Genomic DNA, 13,104 nt, shown 5'->3' with positions numbered 1-13,104 from the left:
AAGCAGCAGAAGGTTTTTAGGACTTCAAAGGGGGCTGTTTTGTAGAGAATGTTAAAATTGGGGAAGGGAAAGACGAAAAGGGGGGGATTAATGAGGGTACAGAGGAAATTTCATTTTATGGATCGGTTTTTCGGTTGGCTCAGGTAGGGAGGAAGTGTCACCGGCGAGCCTACTGACTCCCTTAACCACCAGTTAAAACCGACCGGTTGCTCACTCCAAAAGAAAACAAACTGTCTGCAATTGAATCTCACCCTGGAATCAACAATCAGTACATGCATTAGATTCTTGGCCTTAGATTCTTCACATGTTTGGTCAGTCATTTGGTCATCTCAAGCTCTCAAACAATCCACTAGCAATCATTTTTGTTAGATAATATATGAGAATCATCCATCAAAATCTGAGAGGCACATTATCGGAGAAGCAATGGTCAAGAAAAATACAGGTATACACTGTACTAATCACAAGTTCTCCAAGAAGTTAAAGACAAGATAGAACACATAATTTCTTACAAATTCCATTTCAAGAACTTGGTTTACAACACTTTCCTGTAAGAAAAATAATACTTGTATCAGTCCAACTTTTGTACAAACTCCAAAGTTGATACAAACAGTGATTGGCAGCAGAAGGCAGTTTGTAGTCCAGTTAACAAAATCAGCTCAGATAGTAAAACTAATATATATATGAAGAACAATCCATATTTTTAAAATACAATTCTAACTTCTTTTCTTTTACCAGCCAAAAAGATGGAAAAAAAGAAATCCTGTCCATTGGTTTATTTCTTGTCACCTTCACTGTTACCCGATTTAAGGACCCGTTAGTATTCTTCCCATGCTCTGTGGATATGCATAAGAATGATTTAGGGGTAGAATCTCAACACCACGACCTTCGCTTGGATTTTCTCTAGAGCCATACTGAGTCATGCCACCATTTAAAACACCATAATATGTTGTTATTGGAGCTGCTTGAATTAATTTGAAACTAGAGCCACCAGTCTGTGCTTGGGTTTGCACTAGTTCAGAATGCAATTGCTGATGTTCATTCGAACTGTTTTCGGGAACAGAACTAATCCCAACACCAAGATCAAGGCTAATCGCATCGTTTTCTTCTGATCTAATCCTTGACGGCCCATTAACAGCTACAGGCCCTGCTGTATCATGACTACTGGTCCTTGCGGTAGGTACATCGTGATTGTGTTTTCCCTCATATGTGGTTATAACAGCTTTTGGATCATGAGATGCCCTCTCCACGTGTTTTCTAACAGGGCAACCGGCATTTGTGCACTTATAATAACTCCTACATAAAAAGTTAGCAGAAAATAAAATATTATAAATGTTGTCCTATCTAATTTATGACAAAGCACAAAAGTCCACATGCTTCCAATGGAATTCTATGCCCACCAATAAAATGTTTAAGAAGCTATATGTTGAAACAGATGAGCATATTAAAAAATATGACTTGTCTTTATGACATTCTATAATTATTGATTTAATGATATGTACCTAGGATTAGGATTTCCTCTCACTACTTTTTGCCCATATTTGCGCCATCGATACCCATCATCCAGTATATCGACCTCACTCAGAGTCTGAACAACAACACGTGGTTCCCGGATTGGCTTCACCACAGGAGTGACATCAACCCCACCATCCATTTTCCTGCTCATAGTTTGATAGTATCACTAAGCAAGCGGAGACAACAACAGAGGAAAACACTAAAGCCACTATTGAACAATAACAATACCTTCGCTTTGAGAATGGATCATCATCGTCAACCTCATCTATGTTATCATCATTAGCTGTAACAGGAGATAGATCTGCAGTACTATTTGGCTCAATACTATGAGCCATCTGGCCATACATGCTGGATGACTTGTCTAAAATGGGGAAAAAAAAAAGATTAATTCAAAAGTGAAAAAGCACTCAACATTGAAAACTTAATCTGTAGTTTTTCCCTTACCATCTCTTCCGGTGAAAGATGAGACCTTGTCAGATCTTTCTTCTTGGCCAGGCATGATATTACCAGAAGAATATCGGCGGCTAGGTTGAGGTTTAGGATGATCATGTGTACCTTTGTATATTATCTCTGTAATCTGTCCATCATGAGATCGCTCAAATAGCTTTTTCACTTCACAGTTAGGATGCGTACATTTGTAATAACTGCGTGGAAATTCACTTCCTTTCACATGTTTCTGTCCATATTTTCTCCAGTTGTATCCATCATCAGATGGCACTGATGGGCCACCTGATCTATGATCAGACTGCCCTGCCTGAATCCCGCTATTTGGGTTCCCTATCTGGTTTAATTGGTCTACATCAACTTCAGCAGTAGCACTAGCCATAGAAGTAGCTGTATGAACAGGTACTGAGAGACTCAACTCATTTGAGGAGCCTGCCATCTCACTCTTAACTGAAGATGATGAATTGAATGATATAGTCTGGTATTGACCTTGCATCTGCAGAGATTGTTCACTTCTCTGATGGTTTAAATCTGCAGGAGCCTTGAATAAGCAAAAACCTTTAGATAACTATACCTTTCAAGGAGCAGAATATAATGAACTTAGATAAGGATGTCAGTATTGAATAATTTAGAAAGAGAGAGAAAGAGAGAGTGAGAAGAGAAAACAGGTTGCTAATTTTAGGTGTCCTTATGAGGTCCTCTGGCATGATGCCTCTACCAGTTTCCTAATACATCAGTTGCCTATAGCAGGGTTTATGGCAGAGTCAAATTAAGGCAGAAGAGTATTTGATGAAATCAGGATTCTAGATTATCACCTAATCATATACCTATTGCTATAGTGAAACATAAAACAATTGTCATTAACACTAGCTGCAGGAAGCAACGGAAACAAAAATAAAAAATATTACTTAAATCTCGGTCTCAAAATATTCATTAACGTTTATCAGGAAATTACCATATTTGATCTAGGATGGGGTCTAAACTCAAAGCAGCTAGAATTTCTTTCATCAAAAGCATTAGAACCCACAGCTGCAGCCGAATATGTACTAGAAGCAACAGATGCGTGCACCGCTTGAGGCTTGATGAGAGAACCGGTAGTTGGTGAAGGCTCTGCCTGGAAGAACAAGAAGCAAAACAACAAATTACTCAGTATAGTACTACAAAACTGCTCCACTTCAGTTCACCCACAAGCAAGCAGGTAAACTTCCAGCTACTACTCTCTTCAGCAATTCAGCATAAATACGTACTTAAAGTTCAAACTCATCTAGTGATCTAAGATTAAACAAACTAATTCTAGCAGCTTTTTTAATGCCAAAAAGAACTTAAAATAAAGGGGGGGAAAAGACAAAGATTCCAGAACAAACCAACTAAAGGTGAGTTAAAGCAAAATCCATTCAATAAATATTCATCTACTTCCAGTTAACCCAACGCTTGATGTGGAAAACAAGTTCCGTAAAACCTCCCACTTAACTCCTTATGCTTCACCACCCGTATCTATTTTGCAAATTCAACTCTATGTGATGTCATATTCTTTATCAAATCACAGGCAATTAGGTCTCTGCCCTTCACCTTGACCCAGGTACTTTCTATTTTCCACCAATTCGTTTCATTACCTCCTTGCACCACACACTTAAACAAACATCCATCATTTGATCTAAATCAAACAAATGCCTTTAAAGAAGCATCAATCGTTTTATCCACTCCACCTCACCACCAGCATCTATTCTTTATTCTGCATTACACAAATGGGATAGTTCTCTACTATGTCCTCACCGTTAAAACAAGGACAGAAACCAAAATATAAAAAGCCACAATTCCCACAACCAAAAGGGGAAGATTCATTATGTGAAAAAACAACATTGGCATTATAAAAATAAATCAAAAATATAAAAAGGATTCAATCTAAATTTTCATACTTACAACACATTAACAAAAATTAAAAAGCCTTATTCCTCCTTCCACAATATACAAATCCATGGACACTAAGGAGCCGTATTTCATAATTTATTTAATAATTGCAATAAAAAAAGCATCAGAATCTTTTTTTCTTTAAGGTCCCCAACATCATGAACCACTTCAAATATAAAATCTAAGCATTTTGAACAGGAACCCAAAAAGAGGAAAAAAAAAAGCAACCAAATATAGTAACCCATTAATTTTTTTTCTCTCCTTAAGCATCTATTCAGCTGAAAATTAAATCGAAATTAGCTCATTCACAAACCTAGCCAACCAAATCCTTACAAAAAGAATGGGAAAAGAAAAGGAAAAAATTCCCCACTAAAAGCTACTTTGAAAAAATAAAAATCAAAACTTTAAATCTCACATTGCTCAATTCCTCACTTACACTAAAAAATCTTGGGTTTTTTCTTAAATAAGAAAAGAATTCAATTTTAACAGTAAATTTTCAAAAAGTAGCCAACTTTCCTCTACTTTCTCAGGAAACAAACAGAACCCAAAACCGATCCAACCCCCCAAAAAATAAATATCAACTCTAACCTTAACATCTGAAAGAAGAACAGGAGACTCCAAGAAAGAAGAAGGACTAAGCCCAGGTGGGATCGTAATACAAGCCGACCTTGAGATCGGTAGCTTAGCGGGAGCCACCAGCTTGTACCGAGCTCCACCTGAACCACCTGACCCCGATGGATCACACGTGGCCTGCACGTGTAGAGCAGCAGCAGCAGCAGTAGCAGCTGAAGAAGAAGCTAATATTTGTTCCTCCATTACCATTAACAAAAGAAAAAAAAAGGACCAGACAAGTGAAGAGAAGAGGGTCAAAATGAAGTTGATTCTTGTTCGTCTGTAAGAAAAAGGAGAGATGGGGTATCTTAGTAAATTCAATTGTACTTTTTCCTTTTTTTTCTTTTTTATTTGTTGGTTTTGTTTTAAAATTAAATTAAAAACTTAAAAATTGTTGGAAGTGAGTTTAGTGTGTTGGAGAAGGCTGTCAGAAGAGAGGGACAGAGTTTGACTTGTTACATTGGATCTGGGTCTGGGGGCCGTGTCATAGCCTTGCCTTGTCATTTTTTTTTCCTTTTTTTTTTAATTTAAATTTAATTTTTGGGATTTTTTCCTTTTGTTTCTTTTTTGGATTTTATTTTTGGAAGGTGGTTTAAATCTTCAAAAGGTAACCCATTTTGTCAAGGCAATCATTGTTGTTATCTACAAGGACCATACTTTTTCTTTCTCCACTTCTGTTTTTGTATTTTTCTTTAACAACACCACCCCCACGCCCCCTTCTTCCTCCAAAAAAAGAAAAAAAAAGGAAAAAGGAAACACCTTTGGTTGAGGTTGGGCTTTGATGCATCGACGCTGGCTCAGGGTAAAGTTGGGTTCTTGATTGAGAATTCACCTCTCAAATATCAATGTCCACAATGTATCCTAAATCTTAAGCATTTCTCAATGATTCACACCAGCCATGAATAGTGACCAAGTCAATAATACATGTAACAACAAAAGAATTTACTACTAAATTGGTTCACTTGATTAAAACACCCCAAATTCTAACAAAAATCTAATCCTTCTACCTATTGTCAAGCTCTGTAATTCAATGTAAAAACCTTCTAAAACTAGAGATAATGACAGCACCCTTTAATAATTGGGAAAGAGAAGTTTGAGCTCCCAAACCTCCTTTACCTTTAACAGATAAGTTATGTAATTATTTGTATTAAGCTCTTAGATGGGTCATGACTCACGGGCGAAGACAACTTTTTATAGTCCAAAGTTGAAAGATGAAAATCTATGGGAAGGCACATTTCTTTCTTAACTTTAATTATGTTCTTTGTTTGTATACTACAATAAACATTTGCTATAAACATTATAGAGTTTGCAGAGTTTGTTAGTACACATAATCATGATTATGGGACCAAAGCAAGAGTTTGCAGAGTTTACAGACAATGTCCAAAAAAGGTTTAAAAATGAACATTGTAGTACTAACAAACTTTCTTTCTGCAAAAGGTCATGAAGATCCATGATTGATGCTTGAACATTGTAGAATGAGACAAAGGAATTTGAGTAAAAATATATAATAAATAAAGGTATAGGCTCAGTCTCAAGTCTCTTTGCCTGTGAAACTTTTTGAAATTTAAGCTTTGGGTACTTTCACAAGCAATGCCTTAACAAGGCAGGAACTTAATCCTTTTCGGTAAAAAAGAAAATTTAAAAGCTTAACTAGACAAATACAGCACTCAAACTAATGTCGGCTTTTACTTACTGTTAGCATTAAAGAATGTGTTCGATATAAACAGCAAAGGGAGACAGGCAGCTTCCTGTGTAGCTAGTGTCCTTCCCTTGAAACTGTTTCTGCAAAAGCAAGTTCATAAATGAGCAACCTTGTTAACTGTGTCTGCATCTCAGCGATTTCCATGGAGCAACGGATAAAACAATAATTGATACTAGGGAAAGAGACATGTGAACATGTCACAATCACTATTAACAAACCCTTCCCTCATTCACTCAACATCTTATTGGCTTCCACAGCCTAGAACTACAAAGCCTAGTTTTACCTTTAAACCTCCTGTTGTACAACCCATGATGAGCAAATAAATCGGCCATCAGACATTACCATATATAAGGCCACTCAATAGATTATCATTAAATACCAGTTCTAGAGCAATAAATTCTACAAATCAGCATGGAAGCAAAAATTGTAGTTATCAGAAAAGAGAAGAGAAATGAAAAACACCGACAGGCTGGACAGGCTAACACCCTTGTACAGAATAGCTATTAGACTCAAAAGTGGAAAAAGGAAGAATGTATCTAGGAAGGGGGGGTTGGAAGGAACTAAAGCATGCACATAGTTTGCATTAGGACAATAAATTGAACCCAACAAAGAATTGATTTTCCAACTAAGGTTGTTAATCTTTGTTTTGTTCATAGAAACAAGACAGAGTACTATGTGGCTTCTCATTTCCCACTCCAAGTTGCCTAGGCATGGTAGCTCTAGGTAAGGAAACGGATTCAGCCAATGAAGAGCCCTTTCTCCGTGTGTGCACATGTCACTAATATACAACATAGAATCTAAAGATTAGAATTTGTTTAGAGGAAAATCACCCAAAGCTCATTCCTTTAGTCTTGATTCACAACCCAACTGCTACCAGGTGCTACCTTCACTCCCCTCTCCTTCATCTCCATTCTCATTCTCTGAGCTTCCTCATATCTCCCCACACTAGCATAAATCCTAGCCAACAACACATAATTGGCAGCATTAGACGGCTCCATCTCAAACAAAGCTCTCCCAGCAATCTCAGCCAACTCCACCTCTCCATAAGTTCTACAAGCACCAAGCAAAGCTCCCCAAGTCTTTGCAGTTGGCTTAACAGGCATTTCTTTTATAACTCTATAAGCCTCGTACAACCTCCCTGCTCTGCTCAACGCATCGACCAAACACGAATAATGATCAGCACTCGCTTCTAGTTTATAATCTTTATGCATTCTATCAAAATAGCCCAATGCTTCATCTGCTAGTCCGGCATGGCTACAAGCTTTTAATACCCCAAGAAAAGTAATATCATCAGGCCAAACTTTTGCCAACTCCATTTGCTGAAATACCTCCAATGCAGCCTTTGCCTCACCATGTAAAGCGTGAGCTGATATCAAACTACTCCAAGCAACTACATCTCTTTCTTCCATACATTGGAATACATTTCGCGCGTAAACCAGACACCCACATCGCCCGTAAGCTTCCACCAAACCACTTCTCAGCTGCGGGTGCGGTTCTATGTTACTCCTAAGCGCGTAGCTGTGAATTTCTTTGATCAAACTCAATGCCGCCACGCCAACGCAAGAAGGTAACAGAGCCAGAAGCGTGATCAAATTGGGCCTCAAACCCACTCTCTGAATTCTTCTGTAAAACTCGATAGCCATGAAAGACCCATCTTCCAATTCAGACAAGCCCGCTATGATGGGATTAAACGTGGACTCGTTTGGGCCGACATCCATAGATTGAAACAGATGCAACGCTTCATCGACGCGCCCGCAGCGCGTGCACAGAGAAATCATGGAATTCCAAACAACGACGGTGCGTTGAGGGATTTCATCGAACAATTTGCGGGCTGAAGTGATGGAGAAGCATTTCCCGTACATGTCGACGAGAGCGCAAGCGACGAATGGGTTGAAGAGGAGAGACGACTTGGTGGCGTGGGCGTGAATCGACGACCCCAGTCGGGGACGGCTGATGGCGGCGCATGATTTGAGAACGAGGGGGAAGACGTAAGGGTCGAGAGTGAGAGATGGCGAGGCTTGCATGCGGTGGAAAAGAGAGAGGGCGTCCGCATGGCGGCCTTGGTTCACGTGGGAGGTTAACTGTTTTGTCAGAGACAGTAATCGCAGGTGGTTTGAAGTGTAGGAACTCATGTTTCCATGCCTGAAATGTAGGAGCTTTGTCTGATACAAAAGAATGTTGCTTTTGCGCTAGAAATGGCTGTGCCATGGTACACATAACCTGTTAAATGTTTTGAAGACTCCCTGTCGAAAATCATAACACCATCCGATTCCAGTACACAATCAATCTGAAATTCACGATTTCCATTTAGAAATTCATAATCCCTCTCGAACCACTCTCTAGTTATGATTTAATTTGATATTAATTCAGTTTGTGAGAAAGGATCAGAATTTGGATGAAAAGAATAAGAGTTAATCTCAAAACCCAATGATCCAAATGAAAATATCAAAATTTTAATCTTTGAATGCCTCATTGGCAACTTCCCCTTTCAATATATAGTTAAATTGATTGAAACATTAAGAAAAAAAAAACGTGTAAGGGAAATTAACAGAACAATTTATGGTGGCATCATATTAGCAAATTGAGATCCAGTCTCCCTAAGAAATATTGCAGAAAACTGCATACCTGAAGCATCATGCAAGTGGAAGATAGAAGATTGCATAAAGGAAAAATGTCTAGAACATCGAAAATTATGCCATCTCATAAGAAATCATGATATATTGTAAATCTTCTGGGGAATTAGCAACATGATCAGTAAATAAAATACTATGCAGCCTCCCCCACGTCTACAAAGGTTGGTCATGGTGAATCTAGTTTATGCAATACCATCATCCAGTTATCAAAGAAGCAGGAGTGCTTTCCAGCAGCCTGTGCCTCAATGGGTCCTAGCATCCAAAGACATACCATGGTAACGAAAAAACAGTAACAGCAGCTACTGTGGATGGTAAGATGGATGGTAGTGTGGTGGTAAGCCATATGCACCGTAGGTAGTCAGTCTGTCATAAGGATATAAATGGGAGGCAGCAGGGTTTGGATTCATAGAGAAACCCAGAGGGCCTCCTGCCAAACCATATAACCCCGCTGATGAGCCTACATAAGGAGGAACAGTAGGAGCGGAGCCTGCCAAGCCATAAGGGCCAGCTGGCGAGCCCAAATATGCAGCAGAACGATCAGGCAATAAACCTGCTGGCTGTAGATGTGATTGCTGGAATGGGGGAACAGCTGAACTTCCACCAGCAACACCCAATGGTGCTGCCATAGGAACAGCAGATGCAATTGTTCTAGGACGCTTGTTGCCACTCTGCTGCTGCTTTACCTGTGCCAGCTTCTTCTTCTTTGTCTGCTGCTTGGCCTGCTGCTGCTGCTGCTGAGGCTTGGAAGCAGGAACTGCTGCAGGGCGTTTCCTGTCTGCCTGCAGCTTCTCAAGCTGCTCAATACGCTTCTGAAGGCCCTCCTGGGGACACTCAGTTTCTAGCTTGTGCTCTTGAATTACTTTAATTACAGCTTTCAGGGCACCAATTTCTTTGGCTGTAGCCTCATTCTGCATGAGGAAACATAATTAAATAAAAAGAAAATGAATGTTAAAGTATAATACCCTGAAAATTTTGCAGGAAATGAAAGCTTACCTGTGACTTAAGAGAGTTTTTTCCGTCCTTGCACACTTGCTTAGCAAGCTTTGTTGTCTCCTTCAGATATTCTTTCAAAAGATGGACCGGTGGGAATTTTTCTGCCAGCCCAAACTCAAATATAAATCTCACAGCAAGAAGTTGTTTGCCACTATCTAACAGCTTTTGAATCAGATCTGCAACACATAAGAAAAGCAAGGCAGTTTTCATCAGAAGCTACTCCTAAAACTACAAGATCATTACTGGCAAAAGGGAAACAATTTTAAATCTTGAAAGGGGCAAGAAATTATGTAAATTCTACAGCTTACACATTTCTTAAACAATATGCTACGTTTGCACACATTCATTGATGCAACAAAAAGATCTCCCCATGCTTTTCTTCTTCTTTATCATTCCATGAAACAATATTTTGTTCTTTGGGAAGCTACCATACTCATGTGTTTCAGTTGCTTCTTGTCAGTGAAAACTGAGAAACACATTCTAACGTTAAACATGAGTTTCTTGTTCAAAACAAGTTCTGAAGTTTTACATGCACATAAACAGTTGGAAATAGAGCACAAACGCCAACGGTAAAATCAAATAAATCTAAGTGCGCATAACAAGAATCACATGAACCAAGAAACCAATAGCATCACCATAAATCATATCCCTTAAACAGCTAGACCTATTGACATATCAATCCTACATGAAATGCTTAAATTCTCAAAACTCTATTACACATAATAATCTAAACCAAGCATTCATGATAAAACTCATCAGCCATGAGAAAGCAATTTAAATGCACATAAGGCAATGGAAAACAAGAATAACACCAATCCCAAAATCATATAAATCCAATTGCACATGATAAGAACCGAATTTAATAACTCACCATGAACTTTCTCCCCTATACCAATTGACCTACACAACATTGTAGCTTGCCGGTATCTAGCAATGATAACAAAGTAGCCAACAAGCTCCTCTTTATCAACCACAGCTCCCAAACCATAAGCTGCCACTAAATGCAAAAACGCCAGTGTCTCCAAAGAGTTATCTCTGCTCAACCTGAGCTTCCCTTTCCACTCTAAAGCTAACTGCTTTGCTCTCTCCCTCACTTCATCACTAAAGCTTACACCAGTTTCCATTAACTGCTCCAACAAAAACACGCAAACCCTCCTCAAACCGAACAATTCCGGGTCTTTATCGCCTTTAGACTCTGAATTCTCTGCATGAAACCCCTCCATTGCATCCAAAACCATAGCCGCAGGATCCGGGGCACTCTTTAGTGCACCCGGAAACTCCATTCGAATAGCTTCCCGCTCTTTTTGGTGGTCATTTACATACTTCCTCAACCCCTTCCCATCCATTCTCTCACAAAACTCCTTCAGCTCCGGACGAGTCACCACCGAGTCAATTCGGCTCGACGCCGGAGCTAAACCATCAGATTGCAATCTCACTGAATTTGACGACGATGGTTGCTCAGCATTCAACGGTACAAGCTGATTTAACGGCCGATTCGCAATCGAATCAGTGACAGACTGAACCAGGTCCTGTCTCGTTAACGGTTCCGAACCAGACCGGTCTCCCTGTTTCACCGACAGCGGCTGAGCCGAGCACCGAGTGTGCTCCAAAACGGGGACGGCACCAACCGGACGGTCAGCAAACTCGCGCGACTCGAGGATGCGGAATCGTTGAGTTACCGAGTTCTGAATTGCCGTGAAGTGAGAGTCGAGGTCGGACCAGGAGATAGAGAAAGAAGAGAGTTGCAAAGCGTTGGCTTGGAGATCGTCGAACGCTTTCTTCAGTTCCTCCTTTTTTACGTCTATAAGTTTGATCGCCGATTCTATTTCTTTCAGCGACGGAGGTACCGTCGCCAAAAGATTTTGCGACGACATTAAAAACCTAAGCGAAAAGAAATAACAGAGAATTTGCGACGATTTATTTATTTTCTCTTCCCCTTTTTCCCAGTTCGTCAAGCGTGTAACTTGCCGGGAAACAAGTAAGCCGAAGGCGGTTAGGTTCATAAAACGGTGTCGTTTTAGTACTTGGAAAAATTCATATTCGGCCCAAAACTTTGATAAATAGCCAATAAAGGTCTTGGGCTTTTAATTTGACCCAATTAGAATTGCCCCATTTTGGTCAATGCAAAGGCCCAACAATATTTATGAGGTCAATCTATATATATTATTAGCGACCCATTTTTTTATTGCGTCAATTGTAAATTTTGAATATCGAAAATCAATCAAAATAATCAAATAAATTGTTCCTTCTAACCGATTAATATTGAAATCAAAAAATTGGATTCAATCAATTTTCATCAATTATTTCGATTTACATTATTAATATTTATCTCGACTTACGAAAACACAAACTTAAGATTGGAAATGATAATTGTTGAAGGCATAAAATGAACAAAAAAGAACATTAACTTCTTAAATATGAAACATATATATATATATGTTCATATATAAGCAATAATGATGGGAATGTTGCTGTCATATCACATGCTTGCACAACTCATAATGCAATAAGGTTCCCCTGGACAAATTTTGGCCCCTCTTCCATTATAGAGATTGCAAACCAAGGAAAACAGAAGTGGATAATCATGACAGGCAACAAAAAGCTTCTGATAAAGGGGATGGATAATGCTCCAATGGCTCCAAAAGATAAGCCTTGATTTCAATATAGTTTGCTCCCATTTTTGTTTGCAGGGTATTATGGCTTACAAGTTTTCTTCTTCTGTGTTTCCCTCTGGGGGAAGGCAAATAGACCAATTCAGAATTCTAAACATTGCATATGGGGGGCTATGGGGCTTTGCATGTGAGGTGGGGGCACTAAGTTGTAACCCTGTGATTTGCGAAAGTGACAGGTTAAGAGAATTTAAATTCGACTCTTTTAATTAAAAAATATATATTTATTATTAAACAAATATTGAAATACAAGAATGCACGTTATTTTTATTTAACGGAATTGGTCGGACCTAATTACATCCAAATACACTAAATTTTTGTCATTCATATAATGTGAAAGTGTTTGCAACTTCTTAACAAGGTCTCAACCCAAAGTAGTAAAGACTTTGTCATTGATTTGCTGTTATTTATTTATTTATTTTAGAATTAAAAGGTTAATTTAATAAGGTTTTGGGGTTGATTGCTATAACAAGTTAAGCATATCCAAGTACAACATTCTATCTAAATAATATCATACTATTAAAGTAATAGTTACCATTTATGTATATCTTAATAATTTTGCATTTTTAACCGTAATCTTCTCATTTTTATCACGTTTATAGTTTATATACATAAACAAGATAAAAATTAA

At 38.7% G+C, this 13,104-nt stretch overlaps 3 protein-coding genes across 4 annotated transcripts; all 3 read right to left on the bottom strand.

The window, feature by feature from the left end:
- Positions 1-489: 489 nt before the first annotated feature.
- On the bottom strand, positions 490-4,828 carry WRKY20 (WRKY family transcription factor family protein). The gene is made up of 6 exons (XM_021431973.2): positions 4,453-4,828; positions 2,912-3,070; positions 1,957-2,497; positions 1,741-1,873; positions 1,500-1,655; positions 490-1,293 (listed from the first exon to the last, which is right to left on the bottom strand). Exons 1-6 carry the CDS (start codon positions 4,684-4,686, stop codon positions 804-806), a joined length of 1,713 nt encoding a protein of 570 aa, XP_021287648.1. The 5' UTR covers positions 4,687-4,828; the 3' UTR covers positions 490-803.
- Positions 4,829-6,006: 1,178 nt separating this feature from the next.
- On the bottom strand, positions 6,007-8,528 carry LOC110419097 (Tetratricopeptide repeat (TPR)-like superfamily protein). Of its 2 annotated transcripts, none has more exons than XM_021431984.1 (2): positions 7,009-8,528; positions 6,007-6,258 (listed from the first exon to the last, which is right to left on the bottom strand). In XM_021431984.1, the coding sequence occupies exon 1, from the start codon at positions 8,308-8,310 to the stop codon at positions 7,024-7,026; it is 1,287 nt and encodes a 428-aa protein (XP_021287659.1). In that variant the 5' UTR covers positions 8,311-8,528; the 3' UTR covers positions 6,007-6,258; positions 7,009-7,023. The 2 variants fall into 2 exon arrangements, with proteins under 2 accessions (XP_021287659.1, XP_021287660.1); XM_021431985.2 differs by having other exon boundaries at positions 6,007-6,252.
- Positions 8,529-8,850: 322 nt separating this feature from the next.
- On the bottom strand, positions 8,851-11,754 carry FRL1 (FRIGIDA like 1). Its single transcript, XM_021431972.2, has 3 exons — positions 10,676-11,754; positions 9,805-9,980; positions 8,851-9,719 (listed from the first exon to the last, which is right to left on the bottom strand). The coding sequence occupies exons 1-3, from the start codon at positions 11,676-11,678 to the stop codon at positions 9,111-9,113; spliced, it is 1,788 nt and encodes a 595-aa protein (XP_021287647.1). The 5' UTR covers positions 11,679-11,754; the 3' UTR covers positions 8,851-9,110.
- Positions 11,755-13,104: the final 1,350 nt, after the last annotated feature.

This window comes from Theobroma umbraticum, unplaced genomic scaffold (assembly GCF_002168275.2).
Source record: "Theobroma umbraticum cultivar Fairchild unplaced genomic scaffold, ASM216827v3 scaffold_67.0, whole genome shotgun sequence".
Taxonomy (NCBI): Eukaryota; Viridiplantae; Streptophyta; class Magnoliopsida; order Malvales; family Malvaceae; genus Theobroma; species Theobroma umbraticum.
This window is presented reverse-complemented; position numbering and strand designations above follow the sequence as displayed.